Source organism: Chroicocephalus ridibundus, chromosome 3 (assembly GCF_963924245.1).
Source record: "Chroicocephalus ridibundus chromosome 3, bChrRid1.1, whole genome shotgun sequence".
NCBI lineage: Eukaryota > Metazoa > Chordata > Aves > Charadriiformes > Laridae > Chroicocephalus > Chroicocephalus ridibundus.
In genome coordinates, this window is record NC_086286.1 from 58,134,611 (window position 1) to 58,156,348 (window position 21,738).

The 21,738-nt window shown below is 38.9% G+C and overlaps 1 protein-coding gene across 2 annotated transcripts in view; it reads left to right on the forward strand.

Annotated features, from left to right (window-relative positions):
* Nucleotides 1–304: 304 nt before the first annotated feature.
* PCMT1 (protein-L-isoaspartate (D-aspartate) O-methyltransferase) overlaps nt 305–21,738 on the forward strand; it is a 34,009-nt gene continuing 12,575 nt past the window's right edge. For both annotated transcript variants that reach the window (XM_063329285.1, XM_063329284.1), the window contains exons 1-5: nt 305–587; nt 12,897–13,001; nt 14,135–14,166; nt 14,741–14,845; nt 18,067–18,187. In XM_063329285.1, coding sequence (XP_063185355.1) covers nt 323–587; nt 12,897–13,001; nt 14,135–14,166; nt 14,741–14,845; nt 18,067–18,187 — 628 coding nt within the window. In that variant the 5' untranslated portion in view covers nt 305–322. The remainder of the gene's footprint in view (nt 588–12,896; nt 13,002–14,134; nt 14,167–14,740; nt 14,846–18,066; nt 18,188–21,738) is intronic.

Below are 21,738 nucleotides of genomic sequence, written 5' to 3' on the forward strand. Positions count from 1 at the left end.
GTTACCGGCAGGCCGGGCCTGGCCTGTCCGTAAGGGTCGTGCCGCCATCACACACCCCCCCGCCCCGCTTTGTCAGTACACGGCGGCTGCCGGCTCCTTTCACGACAGGCCAAAGCTGGGGGGGTACCGTTTACCTTAGCCCCATTCATTAACGGAGCTCTTCAGTTGACACAAAACCCGCAGCCCCTGGGCACCGGGCGGGGCGGGAGGGGGGACGGCAGAGCAACCGCCGCCCCCGCGGATTTCCCCACGCGCGCCCGCGGGGGCGCATGCGCGGGGGGCAGCGCGGGCCGGCAGCGGCGGCGGCGGCAGCGGTGGGAGGATGTCGGGCGCGCGGGGCGGTGGGCGCGTGGCCCCTCCCCTCGGCGGGCGCGCGGCGGCCGCGGCGGCGGCGGGAGGGGGAGGTGGCGGCGGCGGCGAGGAGGCGGCGCCTGTGTCGGCGCTGGAGGTTGTGTCCTTCCTGGGGAAGCTGCTGTGCGCAGTCGCGGCGCTGAAGGCGGCTCTGTACCTGCTCCGCAGAGCGTGTCTAGCCATGGCCTGGAAGTCGGGCGGCGCCAGTCACTCCGAGCTCATCCACAACCTCCGCAGTGAGTCCCTGGTGGGGCGGGGGGGCCACCGCTCTCGCCTCAGCTGCGGCGGGAGCGGGGGACGGACGGACCGTTACCGGCCGCACGCACTTGGCGTTCCCGCGGCGCCCGCCCAGCCGACAACTGTCAAGGAGCGGTGCCGGCGGGGGGAGGAGGCGAAGGCGGTGCCCAGCCGGGGGGGTGTGTGTCTGGGTGTCCGTCCGGGTCCCTCCCGGGAGGGAGCGGTGTAGCAGCTCCGCCGTCGTCCCGCAGGCGGGCTGAGGGAGGGCGGTGGCCGCTGGCGCAGGGCGGGCCTGGGCTGTTGTTGCGGGAGGAGATGCGGCGGGAGGGGCGGTGCCGATGGCGGTCCCGGAGGGGAAGCGCTGCGCGGCGGCCGTGGCTGTTGTCAGCCCGCCACCTCCCCCCCTCCCCTTTTCCCGGCCCCCTTCCCGCCGCCTGGCCGTAGCGCTCTTAGTGCGAGCTGAGGCGGGGCCGCCGCGGCGGCAGCAGCCCCGGAGGGCCCGTGATCCTCCGCAGGCAGCGGGCTCCGCGTCCCTCTGGCTTGGCTCCGGCCGCCTCTGCCGGGTCGGGGGGGAGCCGCCCCCCGAGGCCCCTCGCAGGGCGGGCGGGGGGAACGGTGGTGTCGGCGGGCGCCCAGCGACCGTCCTCCGGTCCTTGAGGCCCCGGCTAAACGCAGCAGGAGCTGCCCGGGTTCGGGAAACGCGCCGAAGAAGGCCCGAGGTTGTTTGCGTTGGGTGGAAGGAGCGTGGGGCAGCAGTCCACGCGTGAGGTCCGAAATGCTGGCTTTTGGCCCCAGTCCTGCCTTGCTCCTCTCGAAGTGGTGGTGTGGGACGGCTGGGAGAGGAGAGGAGCTGCCGAGGCTACGGACTCGTGCTGTCGCCGAACTTTGCGGGGACCGCCCGGCACTTGGCGTTCCTTGTCCCTGCCGAAGGCTTGCGCTGTCCCCGTGCTGCGTGTGCAAGGTGTTGGGCGGCTGCTCTTCACTGGTGTACTTCAGCCCAAGTCTGCAGGGTCATTTACACCTGATCCAGGCTGAGAGCACAGGGTGATAACACCTTCCCTATTCAGAGCTTCCGTTTTTCCTGTTAGCCTCGGATTAATTCGTATTAGGTATGCTTGTAGTGACTCTTTTCTTTACACCCAGTCTTTCCCTTCCTCTCCTCGAGTCCGTGTCCTAGACGTAAAAGGATGTAGATTTGGAGCCTGTGTTATGGCAGTTGTCTCCTATTTCAGTGATGCTGCAAGACTACAGATAACTTCACCTGTTTGGCCTCATTGTTATTTTGGAAACATAGGAGAATCATCCTTGTTTTTTTTCTCCGGTCTGCTTATGTTAGATCCTCTGATACTAACACTGTTCCAGTATTTTGCCACTCTTTTGAGAACACTTCTATCCAGTAGAGCAATGCATGCTGAAGTGATTTTCACATTCACTTTAAAAACTACCTGTTTAACAAATAAATAACAACTTATCTAGTTATGAGAGTTGCAGTGCAATTTTTTTTTGTTTTGTTTTGCAACTGTAAGGGCTAGAAATACTGTTTTAGTGAAATTCTGTTCCGTTACACAGCAGGGGAAAACTTTCTGACATAAAAATGAACGTCAAGCTCCAAAATATGTCCAAAAAGTGATTATTGCCAGAATTGTCTATGGCTTTCAGAACCTGAAGGCAAAACTGATTTCTTTGTTGAAGAAAACAATGACAGTGTTTTTCAACACATGGAAACTGTTGAGGGCTTTGCAAATAATAATAATAATGAAAAAGCTGAAACCCCTTATAGTTAGTACATAACAATAGTAGAATAGGAAGAGGAAAGTAAACTGGAAGTGTTCAATATTGTAATCTCCAAATACACAGTGATGGTAATTACCTGGAAAAATACAGTCTGTAATTTCCCCCCTCCCCCCTTGTTCTGTATATGTATGCCAAAATATTTTGAGGGGTGTTAAATAGTGGATTAGAAACAAAATGTTGCGAAGGCATGGAGGCTTTTGATATTGCAGCAAGATTGTGTTGTTGACCTCAGTGGGACACCAGTGATGGCATAAGGCTTTATCAGTGCAGAGCAGTTGCAGGATTAAGACCATAACTCTTAATTAAGAGTTCTCCAGGTAAGATGATAGCTGGTTGCTAAAGTTGGGAACAAGTTTAGAAGAAAGTCCTGTTTTATATGATATATAATTCTCTTGGATATGTTTTAACAAACTTAAAAATCATTGGTTGCAGAAAGACTAAAATGTTCTAGAGAATTCCTTTTGAGTAGTAGAATCCCTCAATGTGTTTTTTTTCCCCTTAAAAAGCATAGCATAGCATTTCTAGCATTTTTATGCTAGAAGAAAGAATGCAAGGGAGATGAGGTTAATTTGATGTAGTCTGAGTGTTTATCTTGTGTGTAACTTAGTAACTGAGTATGTTATTTAGTGTGTAATTTTCATAACTTAAAGGAAATAATGCAGGTTGTAGTGACATAGTATGTTTTCTTCTGCAGCAAAGCCTGGTCGAGAGGTTCTTGCTCCTGCCTTTGTGCCACAAGTCTTCTTTTCACTGTGCTTATAGAACTGCTGTGAGGGAGGCTGTATTGTAAGACTGGATCATTTTCTCGTTACTCCTCTTAGGAAACACCGGGGTTTAAACTCCTAAGTATCTGTAAACTGTTGTACTATTGTGGTTAGAGAAGCAGCGAACTTTGTTATGAGTGTAAGTGGGCTGGGGAGAATGTGAGCTTCTTAAACTGGTTTTGCTTCCAAATAAAAACATCAATGGAAAACTCCTGTAGGCTACGTATTCTTTTCCTGTAAAACAGCTAAAAAGGCTATTCTTCATTATAAGTTGTTATTGACAGTTACGCCCCTGTTTTGTGGCAATAAAGTGCTCTAATTTCATGAAACTATATTAACATATTCTCATTTCATTGTTGCCTTAACTATAGAATTAAGCTTCTATAAAGGAAACAATCATTGTGTTAGAGCAGTGGTAAGCACTTTTGTGTATTTGCATGCGGATTTAGGCAAGTATTCTTTACAAGTCTTATCTTTACTTTGTGTCTTAAAAGGGACAACTAACGAAGAGGGCCCTGGAACTCTGCATATCTTTCAGTGCATACTTAAGAGACAAGTGACTGAAGAATGTTACATGACTCTTTGGTTGTTTTGATTTTTAGCTGCTTGTTGCATTGTAAACATGTTCTTGCACCATTAATTTGAGGCATCATAGATGCATGATTTGTGACGTATACAAAATAAACTTGCTTAAAATCCACTCTTCATAACAAAAATGCTGTCCTTGAATGTGCTGTTTCCATGAGGTATTCAGCTGCTTTGTTTTCCAGCGATTCTTGAAAACTACTTCTCATTTTTAAAAAAAAAGTTTGTTTTTTTCTTTGAATGTTTGATTCTTGCAGCATTAGAGCTATTTAAAAAAATGCTTTTCATCTTTACAGAGTAATTATTTCAATTTTCACTTCTTCCTAACTGAAAATAGTTGAACACGTGCCTTAAAACTTACTTGATCAAACTTTCCCCTTAAAAATATTTAAATGAAGATCTTTTAGCAGACAACACTTCTAGGAAGCTATCTAGATGCAGGTTAGAAATCATACTAGCTGTAGAAATAATTGACGAAGTTTAAATACATAACTGTGACTGGAATTTCTTTTTCTTATAACTTACTGTATAGGGATGCTGAGAAAGCAGGAAAAGACTGGGTAATTGGCTGTTTATTTACTGTTATCTTGCCTGGTTTAAGATCTTTGGATTCTAAGTCTGCAGCTTTTTTTCCCCTGTCTTTATCTTCAGTTATCCACTGTTCTCTCATCTCACAATTGGGTCATTTTGATCTCCTTCTGTCTTTCATACTTGGGCTCTTGCCAAGTCCTGTTACTTTACACACCAGCATCTTAGAAATCAGCTTTGCTTCCCCACCTGCAGAACTGAAAAATTGGTCCCTATCCAATTCACAGTTCATCAAAGTTAATTAAGTTTCCTTATCGCACCTCTCCCTGTCTCCTCCAGTCGATATGGTATGCTGCTGTATGACAATCTATCTTTGCTTATTTCTCTGATCATGTTGTGCCAATGGTGTTACAACCATGTATACATGCATTTGAAACCATGTTTCCAGGTGAAAGTGAAGGTGAATTAACTGGACTGTGGCTAAAGTGCTGCATAATGTTGTTAACCATCTGTGGGCTTGTTTGCTGCTACGCTCTTTTCTCTTCCTCATCTAATAAACTTGTATCACAAAAGTTAGCAATTGTAATTTATGAGGTACCACAAATTCCATAGAATTTTGTGCCTCACTTGAGACCAGATTCCTAATTTTTCAGTGCGAATGGTGTTCCAAATCAGTATATATTCAAGTATTGTCAGGCTTTGTGGATTCTGTTCGTAGACACGCTAAAGATATTTCTCTGAGCGTTTTATTATTTAGATGTTAAATAATTAAAAATGACATCTTGGCAAGTTTCATCATGGTGAAGGCTTATCTACAATGAATCCGTGCCTTTATTGCGGGTTTCTCGTTGCTGAGGACAAATCTCTCTGGGAACTGCCATGAATATGAAGGCATTGAATATGGCTTTGCTAAACCCAAGCTAGGTTCAGCAAGAACTAAACATGGGTTTTGTTTTTCTTCCTGCTGTCTCACTTTCCTTGGTTTATCCAAATCGCTTCTACATCTGGCTAATTTTGCTCAAGGAAAAGTAATGTAACTTGGATGAACATGAAGAAGGGAAATAGCAATGGAAAATCACATCAATAAAAACCACTTAACCCAAATTTAGTACCTCCACTATACAAGCAGTTATGCTGCCTGTTGTCTGCATTCAGTGAACACACTTTTCAACATGTATGTTGTATTGAAGCTTGAGTGACTAAGTGCTGTAACTCATGGCTGGATAGTGAAACAGTTGAAAATTGAACTATACTTTTTAATTAAAAATTAACACATCCAGTGATAGGTTAGTTTAAGAACATCTGAATTTCCTAAAACTTAGGTAATGTCTCAGGTGGCATAGAGCTGAAATCTGTGATGCTATTTTTTTGGGAGCATTGAGGTTTTTTTTTAATTTGTTAGCAAGTAATTTGAATAACTGGCTAAAAAAGTTGCCACAAGACTTTTCTTTTTGTTAGTGATTTAAATATTGGTGATTTCCCCATGTCGGTGAAATGCTTTGAAGGAATTTCTATACCCTTGACCTTCTAAGAGGGAGGCTTTCAAGTAAATCAAGACAACTTAACATCCCAGAAAATAACAAATGTTAACAGAAAATAAAAATAACTTTAAAAACATTCAGCACATTTTATCTGTGTGTAAATTAGGATTGTGTTCTTAACTTGGTTCTTTGTTTTTGGCATTGATTTTTTTCACTTAATGTTAGACAAGGTGTCAACGTAACATTAGAAATATATTTATTCTTACCCACATCAACCCCAAAATTCAATGCGACAAAGTCCATGTCCTCAGTCATCCAGGAAGAAAAAGAGACCGTGTTTTTAGCTGCTTATTTATATCACAGCACTTTATAATCAGTCATTTTAATTTAAAAATGTTTCTTCTTTTTTTTTTTTCTTTTGTGTCTCTGATGGGGTTTAATGGCATAATACTATTTTTTTTTTTCTGGTAGTCTGAAGCTGCCTAATAATCCATAGTAACATGGAAATAATTTTGCAAAGCTGTCCCTTACAGGTGATTACTGTTGCTTGTGGGCATGTTAGAAAGAGGGACTCTCTATGTTTTAGTTTCAATGTATCTCCAAGCTTTTCTTTTAATGCTACTGTTTCTTTCTGTACCATATTCTGATGTAGTATTAAGAGCTATTGGTAAGCTTGGAAAGAAATGAATGAATGTTTCTATGAATGTAATACCTCAAAGTCATGTTTTTGTTTTATGATTATAATTTATGATAATACTTTTTTTAAGGAAAAAAAATTCTGAAGACTGTTGTAAGATGAGGTCCATTTTACTCATTTTTAAAAATTTAATTTAAATTAAACAAATTTTGGCAAAAATGGAGTAAACTCTTTCAGAGCTTGAGATCAGTAAGTTTTTGGAATGATGTCTTTCCTGGATTGGTTGACTTGTGAGTTACGTTTTAAGACTTCAGAATCTGAATACTGCAACATTGGACTTGAGCATGAGATAGTTTTAAATGCTTGCACTGTCAAAATCTAAAAGAAATGGACAGTCAAATATAACTTTAGAAATCCTTCCTTATTTCTGCTAGTATGACAGCTTTCTGTCATTTTATCCTAAGAGTCAGGGTCATGTTCACTGATCTTTAGATCTTCCTCAGCTTTCGCATAGTACTAGCACCCGTTTTAATGAAACCTTCTTCGTAACAGACTGTTCATGTGGTCTGGCTGCTGGTCTTGCATTGGCTTTTCTGAAAAACAGAGCAGCAAAGTGGTTGCATGGGATCTGCTCAGTAAGGTGTAAGATGCGCAGCATCTGCTTTTCTTTAAAGATCTGCTAAAGCTATTGAAGTAGTCTTGCCTCAAGCCTTACTGTGAGGAGAGTTGCTTATCTCTGTCTCCTATTCAGCTAAGTTTATCTTACCCTCTGCAATGTTTTTTAGTTATTACTGGTGGTTGTTGTCACTTGAACTCTTACCTCCATTGAACTCATAAGTTTTGACATGCAGTGTGATTTTTTTAAGTGAAGCTCAGTCCTCTCAAATGTAGAGGAATCAAGGTGTGCTCAGAGGTGAAGTCTTCCTCATCTGTACACAGGCATTAAAGTTTATTGGACAGTGCAGTTCTGTGTTCTTGCAGGATGAAGCCAACCTTAAAGTCACTTTCTTCTTTCATGTACTCTGCAAAGTTTCTTTGGTCAGCTGCTGATACGAATTTAGACAAAATCATCATAACCGTTTCAATAAATGTGAGTGTGTTATGGACAGCTTTTGTGATAAAGATAATGCACTATAGGACTATGAGCAAAGAACTAGTATACCTTTCTCCACCCCCGGAGAAGAAAATGGTTAATACCAACTTTGCAGTACTGGCCTACAGTATGAGGGAGCTATACAGCTGTGGTTAAATAGGTCTAAATTAGTTATCTGCAGACTTGCAGATCCATGAAGATGAATAGAGTGCTCTTATCTCTTATATGAAAATGGACAGGTTGTTTGTGAAGGTGGTCGTTATTAAATAGGGAAGGAGTACTCCCATAAAGTAGAAGTAAAATTTTGGAAGGTAAGTTTGTATTTAACTGTATACTAGTTTGTTATGTTGAACCTGGCTTTTTGGTTCCATGTGGGCTTACCTCTGCATGTTTTGAGTAGCATTCAGATGCTAATTTAATATTTTAAGATACTATTTTTTTTTTTTAATTTCTGCCTCTCTGGGATTTTCATGGGATTCAATCTTTGTGTTTAATTTCTGGTCTCTAAGATTAGTTCTGATGGACCTTACTTTCCTCAGTCTTTCTGTCATGTGTCTAAATGACAGACTGTCAACCGATCCCTTCCAGTTAGCTGTATGCAACGTTCTTTTTGAATAACGTATTACTGTGAATCAAAATCATAGCGATAACAGGCATGCAGCTGAATGTTTGAGGCAGATACTCTTAAATTATCAGGAAAGCACACGAGGTTTGTATGTATGAGTTGTTTAAAAATCACTTGTTTGCCAACACCTACTTTCAGTTTCTTTAGCACAAAGAACTTTGTATGTTTTGGGGTCAAGTGTCCTTTATTGGATCTTGGGATGCTGATCCACCACTTCTTGTTCAAAGGACTTTCTTTGTGTTCACAGTTTACAGTGAAGTCTTACTATGCTTGTTACTTAAATAAAATTCTATTAACTGGATTGCTTTCTTTCCCATCTTTTTTCCTTCCTCTCCCCACACAAAAAGACCCTGACCTTAAAAACATCAGTTGATCAGCTGCTTAAAACCAACTGACTTCACATTGCTTGAAAATCAAGATGTGGTTCTGTTCCAGCCCACTTTCCTCTTGAAAGTTTCTAGCTGGTTTGTGTGGGTCAGATGGAGTCATCTGGCAAGTGTTACTTGTCATTTAAGCAATTTTAGTCTACTTGATTTAATCTTTTGTAATATAGAGCTGTTGTACGTGCTGTGCATCATGCTTTAAGACCTCTGTATGATGTAAAAATATCACTGTTTTACTGAAAAGTCATTTCCATAAGTGAAGTACTCTGCAGTGGTTGATTATGGAGAAAGTACTCTGGTGAGAAACAGAACTATGTGGATGCTGAAACAGTCCCACAGTAAATGGCTTTGGGATCTGCATGAGCATTTTGTTTATGTGAAGCCAGCAACAGGAGGTGTTTGAGTAGCTGTTTATAGTTTGTATAGTAAGCTTGTGTGCTGAATTTTGTCATGTGGCAATGAGACATCCTTTTTCTGATCTGGAAGCTAGTGTTGGTGTAAGTGTTGACTGCTAGTATTTTATGGTTTGGTTGGAAACTTGTTACATCAACAGTCAGGATACCATCAGTGTTGTAGGCAGTTCTTTGAAAGATAAGCACTTCAGTAATGTATTTATTGTTAAATAAAAAGATAGGTTGTTTACTTGTTGTGAGTCCATGGTGTCTTTTCAGACTTTAGCTCTTTTTCCTTACTTTAGCTCTTTTTTCCTTGCTCTGACAGCCAACTGCCCGGTTTCCCAGGTTGCATTTAACAGTGGTATATTTCCACCTTCAAATCCAAGGACTGTTCTGTGAGCTCTTTTCCTGTTTTCATGGTGTTATTTGTGGAAAAGAAGCAGACCAGAGTGAGTTTTCAAAACATGCTCCAATTATGTCAAGTTGTCGTTGCCACAGCCTCTGCACAGAGTAACTCTTGAACTCCTCAGGCCATGTTCTACTCTTAAGTGGTTACTTTTCAGCTTCAGCCCTTTGAAGCTTAGGAATTGTGCTGATGTAACTCTAATAAACAGAGTTTACTTTTGATTTTTAAGCTGTAAGCTAGTGTGTTTGTGTATTAGCTTTTGCTTGTAAACACTTCATAATTTAATATCTGATTTGTTTGCACTACTGATTATCAGAATCTTGAAACCCATCAGTCTTCTCAAGGAGAGTCTTCTGTGCAGGTTATCTTTGGAAAAGATAACTGACTTATATATATTTAGTTGTGAATTATTTTCTTGTGATATATAGCTTCCTTTTTAGAAAATGTTTTCATTAGCATTTTATTAACACGACAATCAACAATAAATTATTTCTTCGGCACTTAGAGATGGCATGAAATTAGAATGTCATCTTTGCAATATAAACTCTTATTATTGTCTCTTTCAGGGGATATAATTGTTCTCTGGACTTCAGTTCAGAATCTGACAGAGACTTGTTTGAGACAGAATTAAGATCCTGGCAGTTGGTCATCTTGGGACTGATGGCTGCAGGAAGGAAAGGACTTTAATTGGAGTTCGGTACCTTGCAGTTGCTGTGTTTCTCTACTTTCAATCATGAGACTGAGAACAATTCTGTTACTAATGCAGAAAAAATTACTACAAAGTCAATGTTGACTTTATGTTTAGGGCTTGATTGCCTTTCTTAATTCCCACGTAAAATTTGTTGATTTTACTTAGGACCACTATAGCACTAGTATTCTAAGAGTTCCTTTTTTTTTTTTTCTTTTTTTGACTCTGGTTTTCTCCATTGTATAATAAGCAAATTTGGAAAGCAGACTTAATCTATGGGGGGATAATGTGATGCCCTGTAATTCCACATTCATAGCTGAGAGGTGTATTTTTTATGAAGTAGGAGCATTATTCAATAATTGAAGTACATGGCTGAGACATAAGATCCAGCTTCTCCCACTGGTTCCGCTGGGGACTGAATACGAGTAACTTGCTTAACTTCTCATTTACTGATTAAAAAGATGACACTGATCAAAGAGTACAGCATTCAGCAAATCTCAGGAGTGTCTGCTGAATGAGAGCATCCTGATTGCTCAGGATACATAGAATATTAGTAGCTATTGTTTCCAATTTTTGGGGGTCATTTGCCTGTCAGTGTAAGCATCATACTTGATAAAGTTACAGGTGCTTTGGCTGAAACAAAGTTTTGTGCTTTGTTTTGCACAGACATCCACAAATAATCTCTGCCATGGTGTTCTTACACTCTGATTAAACAAGTTGGGGGAAGAGTGGGTAAAATATATAAGTAAAGTAATAGAATGAAGACAGAATAAAACTTGTAAATGCTGGGAGGTGAATCTACTTACTGGTACTCCAAGTAGATAGATGACAGGAGTAGAGTAGTGTGAAAGAAGAGGTTTGAAAGAAGCCTGCAGTCACAGCAGTACAGAGGAGGTCCCCTGAAAACTAGGGGAGGTTCTCGGCCTTACCATAGGGCCCTGCAGTTGCTCTTTCAAACTGGAAGCTTGATCTGTGTATTCTCTGCGTGCTTTTTTCCCTAAGGCACAAAAGGAAAGAGCAGATGGCTGCCTATAGCTTCTACAATGTATCCATCTATCTGCACAATACACAGTCTTAAGGAATAAATCACTATTTTAGATCTTTCCTGAGTACTTCTCAGCTGCTGCTTTTTGACCTCCCTTCTGTCACTCAGAACCTTTATCTTTTCACTCCTGTTATAATCAGCTTTGCTTATTCTTCTGCCTCTCCTTTTTTTTTTTAAGTACATTTATTTTAGAGATACTAATTTCTTAGTGATACCTAATGAGAATCTAACAGGAAAATTTTGGGGTTGTTTTTTTTGACCGTTTGTTTGTTTCTATGGTTTCTTCATGGAACTGATATACCACTAATTCCAAGTGGTCAGGGAAAACAATCTTTTTTTTCTTTTTTTCCCTTTTACTATCTTATATTGCTCAGTAAGTTAACTTAGGAACTGCTACAAATGCCTGCTGTCTCAGAAAAAAACTTGCATTGAAATGAGGAGTTTCCTCTAACTGTGACTGTACTATACAATTCCAAATGAAGTCAAAGCACAGGATACATGTAATGTGTGTGGTCTGTGAGGGGAGTATGCGTTTTTCTGGGACTTATCAGGTGTGGAAATAATTCTAAACAATTCTTTTTAAAAAATATTCTTTTTTCTTTTCCATAATAATTTGCTAGTGTATTCCCATTGCAGTTCTATTTGATACTTTATCTTCAGACCAAAAAGCAAAATGTTTTGGAGGGGTTATTTTGCTCTCTGAATTCAAGCTTCTGTTATATAAGATAATTAAATCCTGGAAACAGATAGTAGATAAGGAAAAAAAAGAAAGAGAATCCTATGATTGATAAGAGTAGTTGGGAGCACACTGTAAAGAGTCAGGGAAGCCTCTGCAGAAGTTAGCCCAGGTGTGTTAATGTTGGTAGTATTTTAAAAAAAACAGTGGTGCGACTTCAGTTAGGACAATCTTACAAAAACTTCTTAATCTGATTTTTATGTTACTGCATTTTGGGTTAAATTTTGAAACTAGTCAAATTATATGTGGGTTTTTTTTTCCTTTTAAGTATAATTTTCCAAATAAATTCTCCTTGTTTAAAGTAGTTCAATGAAGCGATCCATTGTTGGAATTTCAATTATTTGTAGTTTATACTGTATCTTTTAAAGCAAGTGACTAATTAGTTTCTTCCATTTGTTTTATAAAGTTTTCTGTTACTTATAAATGTCTCTTCAGAACTTTAAAAAAAGGATTATCAATGTTAAACTTCAATACAATTGCAAGAAAAAATGGCTGCACTGCACAGTGCTTCTGATGTTTTACATGCATGGGCATTTACGTTTTATTTTGAAAAGTGAGCAGAGATTCAAAGTGTTTTGAAATAAAAACTCTTTGACCACAGTCTGCTCCAGCATAGGAATTCTGATTCTGTAGGAGTTTCTTTACAAAAGGATTTTTTTCCTTTGCCAACATGAGAAAGAAACAGATCTTGAAAATAAAGTACTGAGCAAGGATGTTGCAGCTTCACATTTCTAACCTGCTTTTGTATATTTTTCAATAATTACTCACTTCTATAGCTTCATAGAAATGTGAAGTATATCTTGTTTGGTGTGTAGAGTAATATCAGTTTCTTACTGACTATATTTTCAGAAATATCAAAGGTGTACATGAAGTTGAGTTTTTCTAGGGGATAGATCTTTGCAAATGGTATCTATTGTTTCAGAAAAGCATCTGTAATTGCTGAAAAAGTCTTGTTCAAAGTTCAGTGGCTTAAGCATTGTTTGATCTGTGACGACAGCTGAAATTCTAGCATGATGAGGGTTAGTGTGTTAGGGTAAGTAGCATGATTTCTCATAATATTAGGAATATATTAATGTATTTCACGTGCTTTTGCATTGCAGAAGAGAAACAATGCGTTCAATTTTATTTATTTATTTGTTTATTTACAGAAAATGGAATAATCAAATCAGACAAGGTATTTGAAGTAATGCTGGCTACAGACCGTTGCCACTATGCAAAATACAACCCTTATATGGATTCTCCACAGTCTATAGGTAAGAGCATCTTGTAAAAATGATTGAGATTGTTCTAATTTGCATAACTGTGACTGCCTTTGTCATATGTCAAGAATGTAAACATAATTTTTAAAATTTGGAAGTGTGATTAGTTCTTTATCAGTTTATTCAACACCTTTTAACTAAGCTTCAATTTGTATGGAATGCAATTGGCATATTTGGATACGTCAAGTAGATGGTTGTCTTTTAGTCCTTATTAATACATGTAGATATGTATTTATTAAACCACAGTGATTTATGGTGGTGCAGCTGATGTTTAAATACTGAAAAATCATTTGTATCCGGTTTATGTCAGAAGCAGTCTTTCTCTACAGAAATTATTCAGTTGATCGATGCAGAGTTCCTTAAACTTTTATGTGAGTTTTTTTTTTTTAATATGAAAATAGGCTTTAAATGGGAACCTCCGCTGATAGGACATTTGTTTCCCATCCAGATCCCAGTTTTATCTTTCCAAGGCAGGAGAATGAATTACGTAAAAGTGCTAATTTATTTTTTTCTTGATTTTTTTTTTTCTTTAATAGTGGGTGGTGAGAACTATGAATTGTAGTGGTATTTTATTAGTTGTATAGGAAAATTCAAAAATCTTTTAAGATGCATACTCAAAAGCTTACGTATCTCCACAGAAACAAAGATTGGTGAGTGTTCTTCCATGTTTTCTCATAGGTGTGTGCTGTTTGCAAAATAGATGAGGTTATTGTCTCCAGAAGTTCTGTGGTCCCCACCACATCAAACTCAACAAATCCAGGTTTTTACATAGGGACCGAGTGAAAAAGGCTTTTTGTTATTCTGGGAGACATTACTCTTCTGAATTCAACATACTTAATCAAGTTAAGGCAATATAGTGGCAAAATGGAGGTTGTAACTAAGGTCAAGGATAGAATTTTTTGTTTGTTTTTTTTCCTGTCCAGACCTGACATGGCATAACTTTCAGATGATGTACCTCAATGCACTTCTGCAGGAAGAGTACCTATGTAACCATTGGGGTGGGTGGGTGTAGTGCCCTGAATGAGGGTGACAGTTAAGGTGTCGCATTATACAGTCAAGGTAATAAATATCATAAGGTTGCTGTCTAAACAACGATCAACATGTTCTTCCATTCTCTTGTTTTACAGGTTTCCAAGCAACAATCAGTGCTCCGCATATGGTAAGCTTTAAACTTACGTGATTAGTATAGGTGATTTAGTAAAAATCCAAATCCTTCTGAAATAAAATATTTATTCTAGCAAATCTAATTAACAGTTGATAGCAGTGATGCTGTTGTGAACTGCCTAGTGTGAGGGCACAGAGAAGATTGAGCCAGACTTTTCTTGGAGATGTACAGTCATAGGATGAGGGGTAGTGGACAAAAGAATGCAACAAGGGAAATTCTAATTAGTTGCTAGGGTGAAAAAAAAATCCCGTTGAGGGTAGTTAAGCACTGGAACATGTTTCACAGATTGTTGAAATTCTATTCTTTGATGTGCAAAGCAGCTGACTGGACAGGATTCTAAGGAGCCTAATTTAAATTGCGTCTGTGTTGAAAAAGGGTTGGACCACAGGATTTCCAGAGAACCTTTCCAACCCCCCTGCTTTTTTTTGTAACCACAACACAGAAAATAATTCTGAAACTTCTTATACGAATCCTCAGTGCATTGCCAAAATTCACTGAAGAAACGAACATATATTGGGTAAAATAAACACTTAAAATATTTTGAAATTTTATGTCTGTCTTCTCTTAGCATGCATATGCTCTTGAACTTCTGTCTGAGCAGTTATATGAAGGAGCCAAAGCACTTGATGTAGGATCTGGAAGTGGAATCCTTACAGCATGCTTTTCGCGAATGGTGAGATACTTAGTTTAATCACTTGACCATCAGAAGTGTTTGAACTGTAGCAGAGTAACTCTGAATTAAAGTTGGGGGGGAAGCATCCTTCGTACACTGGACTGATGTAGGTTATACAGAAAATAATTTACTCTCCTGGGTGTGATTAGTACCCGTTTCTTACCCTAGATGATACTAGATGGATGAGTTAAAGGGTCCAGGAAATCATGTGATGGTGAAGAAACTGCCTAGAGGGGAAGTTTGTTTTTTTTTCCTTGATTTCATTTTGGTGGTTGCTTTTTAGCTTGAAGGAAGGAGGTGTGTGTTTGTCCAGCCCAATTTTTACATTATCTTGTGTGGCTATGAATGTTCTCATTGTGATCAATTGTCATGTCTTCATGTTATGACAACAGCTTAGTAAGACCTAAAAGAATCCTGCTTCCACAGGAAAATATATTGTATTTATATAAATTGTCTTTGAATTTAACCTTATTTTCTTGTTACTGTATTGCATGAGCATCACTATAAGTATCCATTTAATCTTTTCTAAGTTAGATACTAATTTATATCCTTTTTACATCTTCTCCAAGTAATTTAATCTCTGAGTTGTTCAGCCTGTATGTAGGGAATTCCCTGTGGTTCCGCCATATCTTACATCAGGAAAAAAGAAGACGAAAAAACTTGTTTTATGATGGTTGTAACTACAGTACCATTAGACTAATTTGTGGAGTGGAACATAATCAGTTCTTCCTTCTCTATTCCAGGGCTTTATCATTGCTTTATAACTATCAGAGAGCTTCATTAAACTGCCAACTAGATTTTATTTTTTTTTTGTCTTTCTGCGAAGTGAATTTGGAATATGGTGATGCGTATGATAAATTCTCACATGGGTGTTTTGCTACTTAGTTTTCTGTTTTCAAGTATGGATCTGTCAAGTCTGCAATCACTTCTGGTTTCCTGTGTTAAGAAAAGAACATTTAGGATTAGGCAATGCACTAGCAAAAGTATTTAGATTTTTTAAGTGCTAGCTGCAAAATTAAAAAAAAAATTAAAAATTATAGTTTAAGTTAACCAAACTGCAGTTTAGAGGAAATCTTAAATGTCACTTATTCAACATTCTCCCTATTTTTAGTTTTTAGCCTAACTTTGTAGTCAATAATCAAGTACTGGTAGCATGTGTGGGAACTCCAGTCCTACAAACACTAAAACTTTGGTCAAAGTTAAGCATATTTCTCACTAAAAAGTTATGAATGCATAGAGGAATAGCCATTTTTGATAAGATGTGGTTGTGCCCTTTTTTCTTTTAAAACAGCTATATAAGAAAAGCTGAAAACATCTGCAGAAAAGTCAGAATTACCACAAAAAAGGAAATCTCTTTCCAATTTTGCTGAGGTTCATCACACTATCTTTTTATTGCCATATGAATGTCAAGTTCCTCTTCTGAATTCTCCTTGGTGCTATGCTGTGGAATGCCTTACAGACATGTGTTTTGTGAAATGTTGGATAACTGCTTTTGTTCTGTTTGATAGCATTACTTCTGTGCAATATCGATCTTGCTTCATCCACTTGAATGAATACAGATACCACAACATGTACTGCTCTGACTTCCTTTCTTTGTAAAGTTATTTCTAACAGTAACAAAAGCTTGAAAGAAAGTATTATGGGGAATGATGGTAAAGTGTTTTGCTATCAAAATTCAGTTGGGGACGTGCTTACTGGATCATGTGGATATTGTTTCTCAGTCTACTTGAGATCTAGAATGAATAGCTCCCATTTGTGGCACGAGTGCCTGAGTGCACGTTGATGCCATGACAGCGTTACTCCTATGATGATAATCTCATTTGTGGTACTTCTGGGATAGCTCTATGTTTACTTAGACTAGTAAAGCATCTTTAGATTTTTTGTTTTGTTTTGTTTGTGTTTTTGTGTTAAACTGTTGTGATAAACTTATCTACATAGCATACAAACTTAAATAAATTTATTCGCTTTTAAAGATTGCTGGCAAGTTAAATGAATTGTAGTTTTCATCCTGTAGGTACTGGAATTATAAAAAGAGCGGGGTATATTTTTTTTTATTCCAAACAGATCATGGAGATACCAAAAACTGTGTAATTTTGCTATTGTTTCAATTGCACACACTTCAAAGTTCCAGAGTAATAGACAGAGGTAATTGGGGACTCAGAAGTAGCCTAAGGGACTGTGACATGCAGCAGGAGGTTCACTTACTTTTATATCAGGCTATTTCATGCTATGTCCATTTTGCTAAATTTTAATTTCTGTGACGTTACCCTTTGTTGGACTACAGTGGATCTCTTGCCGGCTTCTGGTACAACTGACTGTTGGGCATTCCTCCAAATAGCAACCTGTGATTGTCGTAGTGAAAACTTGGCATGTGTCTTGCTCTATTTCAAAGACTAGACTTGTGGTCTTCCACTTGAAAAAGAAGAAATAACACTGCTCTTTTGATGATTTTTAACATAGGACTTGTCCATAATAAAACAGAAAAAAAAATCGCCGTGGTATCAATAACCAGTTATTAATTTTCCATGTCTTAGCAACATTGAAATATAAGATACAGTAGCCCTTTTTTCCCCTCAGAATACACAGATCTCTTGTGACCTTTTGTGAGTTATGAGCCCTCAAAAGTTCCACTCTTCCTGTGGAAGAGAGCTGTGAACCTGAAAGTAGATTAATGATTGCAAGGGTAGGTGGAAGGTGTTTTGTCCTTGACTGTTAATTGCTGCATTTATTTCTGAAAGAATAGGACTCTTGAGATGCTTAGCATAAAATGCTTTATTTACTGTTTTCCTTGAAGTAAGGTCTTCTCTAGAAAGCCCTTAATCTTTAAGTAAGTTTATTCAACATGAAAGGAGATTAGTTCTAGTATTTGTCCTTGAAGTTACTTTTTATTGCAGGAAACGCAAACACCTATGATCAAATTCAACTTCTAAAAATTCAGGGAAGAAATCTCCACTAATAGTATAACTTAACTGAATCACATCTCAAAAAGATGGCTGTAACAAGCGTTCATAAGACTGTACTGACAAACTTGAATTACCAGTTGCTTCTAGCAGTCAGGATGTGTCATTCCAAGCAGTAGTTTTAATAACATTGGGAAAATATACTACCACTTTACTGGTTTTGTTTTTATTTTAGAGAAATGGGCTCAGGAGATAGAAATACTCATTCTATAAATAAATCAAAACTAGCAGAAATTATTCAACTGTATATTTTTATTCCAGGTTGGTCCCAAAGGACAAGTTGTAGGAATTGATCATATCAAAGAACTAGTAGATGACTCAATAAATAATGTCAAAAAAGATGATCCCACATTGCTGTCTTCAGGAAGAGTGAAACTGATTGGTGAGCATCAGACTGATATACTTACTAATTAAACTGATATTCTTTCTAGCAGCTGGTTGAAAATGACTGGAATTGGATGTGATTAAAAATTCTGATTTAAGAAGTTAAACCAAAGAAAGAGAGCCAAATGAAATTTTTAAAATCCAAGTCGGCTTTAGACCTTTGAAAAATATAGTCTTCACACAGTTTTGAGAATATGACTTCCGGTAATCTTAAGGAATATGTAATAATTCTGTTTGAGAAGCTTAATAGGGAAGTGTTTTCCGGTGAAAATATTTTACGTGCTGAAGGTCTGTCATGTTAAATTTGCTATTTAAAATTGTGTTTGAATGCACAACTTTTCTTGAATTAAATGTACTGTCATCTAAACTTGTGCATCTTAACAAAGCCTTCATGCTTCTGATAGAGTAATTGAGAAAGCTGCACACAAAGAGTTGAGTGGAAAAAGTACTAGATTGGCAGTATGCATCACTGAAGTTTATTTCACTTGTTTTTAAAATTAACAGTATTTGTATGTTAGGGAAGGGATTAACTGACACCAGACTACTTTCATTCAGTCAGAGTTACTGAGAGGAAATAATGCAAAAATTATACTAGGACAATGAATTGGGTTTTCTGACTGAAAACAAAAAGTTTGGGGTTTTTGTTTTTTGTTTGTTAGAGTTGCAAAGCTGGCAAGAGGGAAGACATTCCCTTCACTATCATTCTATTCGTTAAGTTCAAAAAGAAGTTGAAAGTCTGGATTATTTTGAGGCTTCTAACAATAGCGCTTCGAAAAATTATTGTTATGTGATGTCTGACTCTTACCTTAATCACCATTTTGATTCTTCAGCTTTTTTTGTGAATGAGGGAGTTTTCTAAATCTTTTTAAAATAAGCCAATCAACACAATGTACTTGTACAAGTGTATAAAATGCAGTGTCACTCACTGAGAACACTTAGGCCTTAAGCTTTGCTGGAAAAGGAGTTATACCGAGACTGTTGGGGCTGGAGAGGGCAATAATTTCCACTGTTGCTGTATGAGAGCAATTTGGACTTATGCTTCTGGTTATACCTGAAACAAACTCTGATGCTCTTGGGTGTCTAGAATTCTGAGTAAACATCATAATCTCTATTATGTTTGACTGTGTAGCAGAGTGACTAAGAGGCTTCTGAATAGTTTTGTTGTGAGGTACATCTTAAAAAAGTACAGATGGATGAGCAGCACTTTTGTGAATTAGGTGGAGAAGAAGAATGTTTCAACTGTGCTGGATTCCTGGGAGCTTTTCGATGTGGAGCTAGAATCCCGACAGAGCTATTTTTTAAAACAAAACAAACAAAAAAAAAACCCCAAACACCCCCCTCCCCAACACACAAACAAGAAAAACCCTGAAACCCCAGGGCTGATTGGTGATGGGGACTGTATGACAGTTGCTGGCTTTTCACAAGTATGCTTCAAACATTCTCCATTGCTTTGTCATGCCTCAGATATGCCATAACTGCATTTCAGAAGCATCAGCATTATTTTAGGGTGTCTTAGTAATAGAGCTGCACCGAGAACTTGGGAGTAGGTATACTAAGGCTATGTCTATATTAGTTTGTTGGGGGGGGTCGCTCTGTGTGTGTGTGTGGTTTGTTTTTTGTTTTGTTTTTTCTTTAAATCAGGAGGGGGCCTTTGAGGTCAATCTCTCAACCGCTTCCACTTACCACATTTTGGCTCACATGAGCGTACTCCTGGAGAGCACACACTTTGATTCCTTTTGGGTTAAACTAGACTGGATTATGTGCTCTGAGAAGCAGCCAAATGTGTTTGATATGTTAATGGATATTAAGCCAAAAAGACTAGAACTAGACCAGTGTGATCATTTTGAAATGCATATGTTGCATGGACATCAGGTTCTCAGCAAAAACTCTTTTGCTGTACAGATCTACTTCTATTGTACTGCATCATTTGCTGATGCAGGCATAGCCAGAGGGGATGAGGGTATTCTAATCACAGTGAACTAGTTTTCTTCCGTTTCTGTGCTCATGCTACAACTCTGTGTGAAACAGATCTGCCTAGACACGCTGAAGGCTTGAGTACCATGATCAGCAGATCAGGTCTAGGTTCAAAAACAAGCTACAAAAAAAGCTTTTGTGTCAGAAAGGCTTGACGCTACTTTCTGCCTCATCACCACCCACCACCAGGATTACTTCGTTAACAGGCTGCATGTAACTGGAGACCTGAGTAGGATGGGTGATGTTATTCAGGATGTAAGCACAAGCTCAAAATTTGGGCTGCTGTTTCCCCTTGGACATTGAATAATATAATAACTTGTGTCACATTAAATGTATGAATGCTGACTTGACTTTTTTTAAAGTCTTCTGGATATTTAAAAGTGTGTTCCCATTGTGAGTGGATATATACCTGCCTGCTATAGCCAGGAGAATTTTTGTGGATATTAAAAGGGAAGAGCCATGATGTCCTTGATGCATGTAAAGGAGCATGATTTTTTTTTTGTTGGGTTTTTTTGTTTTGTTCTGTTTTGTGGAGGTATGCTGATTCTGAAGATGGTAGCTTTGGCTTGGACTGTTGATTTTAAGAGCAAAAGATTTAGATGTTTTATGTCCTTTTTACTACTGTCAGTGAAGTGATAAGATACACAGAAGTCACATTCAGACTTCTCTAGACAGTGCAGAAGGTGCATTTAAGTCTCAGAATACATGTGTTCTTCAGAAGACAACAGCAGTTTCCTTCACAGCTGTTTCTTTGGTTTAGCAACCTCTTCTTCTTTTGCCAGCAGTACTGGAGATCACTGCTTCTAATGCCTACTACTGCATCTTAGGGAATGAGGGTCTGTCACCTTGTGTAACTAACATCATTAAAAGCAGTATCTGTACGTTTGAGATAAAGTCTTTCTCCATTGCCTTCTCTGATGGAACAGTGGCTTGATACAGTAATACATCACTATTTCCTCTTTAAAGGAGGTCTATAGTGCTACTAAGATATAAGCAAATATAAATTATATACTTGACTGCATTGAGATGGTTGTTCCAGTAGAACCCACTTTGGCAGAGTCAGAGAGATTAAGTCCTGGAAATACTGGAACTTTCATCTTCATTACTGACAACAGTAATAAAAGCTGACTTAGTGGAATCGGTGATCGATAGGCATGGGTTCTCTTGAAGCATTGGTAGTTCTTGCTTGGCAGCTTCTGCCTGTGGCCCTTGGTTGGAGCTTGTCCTGGTGTCGTGGTTTGGGCATCTGGTCAGATGATATGAGGAAAGAAGTCACTGAGTTTTAAGGGGCTTCTCAGCTAGTGGGGAAATGTGCTCTCTTATAGTCCATAAGCTTTGGGTGTAGAAGGTCCTTGCAGGGTCTTATTTCAGGACCTAATATGAAAGATGACAAACTCCCCAATTTTAATGGTTTCAAGGAGCTGTCCCGATCTTTCTATACACTCTTGGATACTTAGGGGCAGTGTTACTGTCCAAGCGGCCCTCCCTGTTACTGGGGTCAAAATGAAACCTGCTGTAGCCACCATGTATTTTTCCTGCCTTGTGAGTTGTTGGAAAGCAAAAAGTTGACAATCT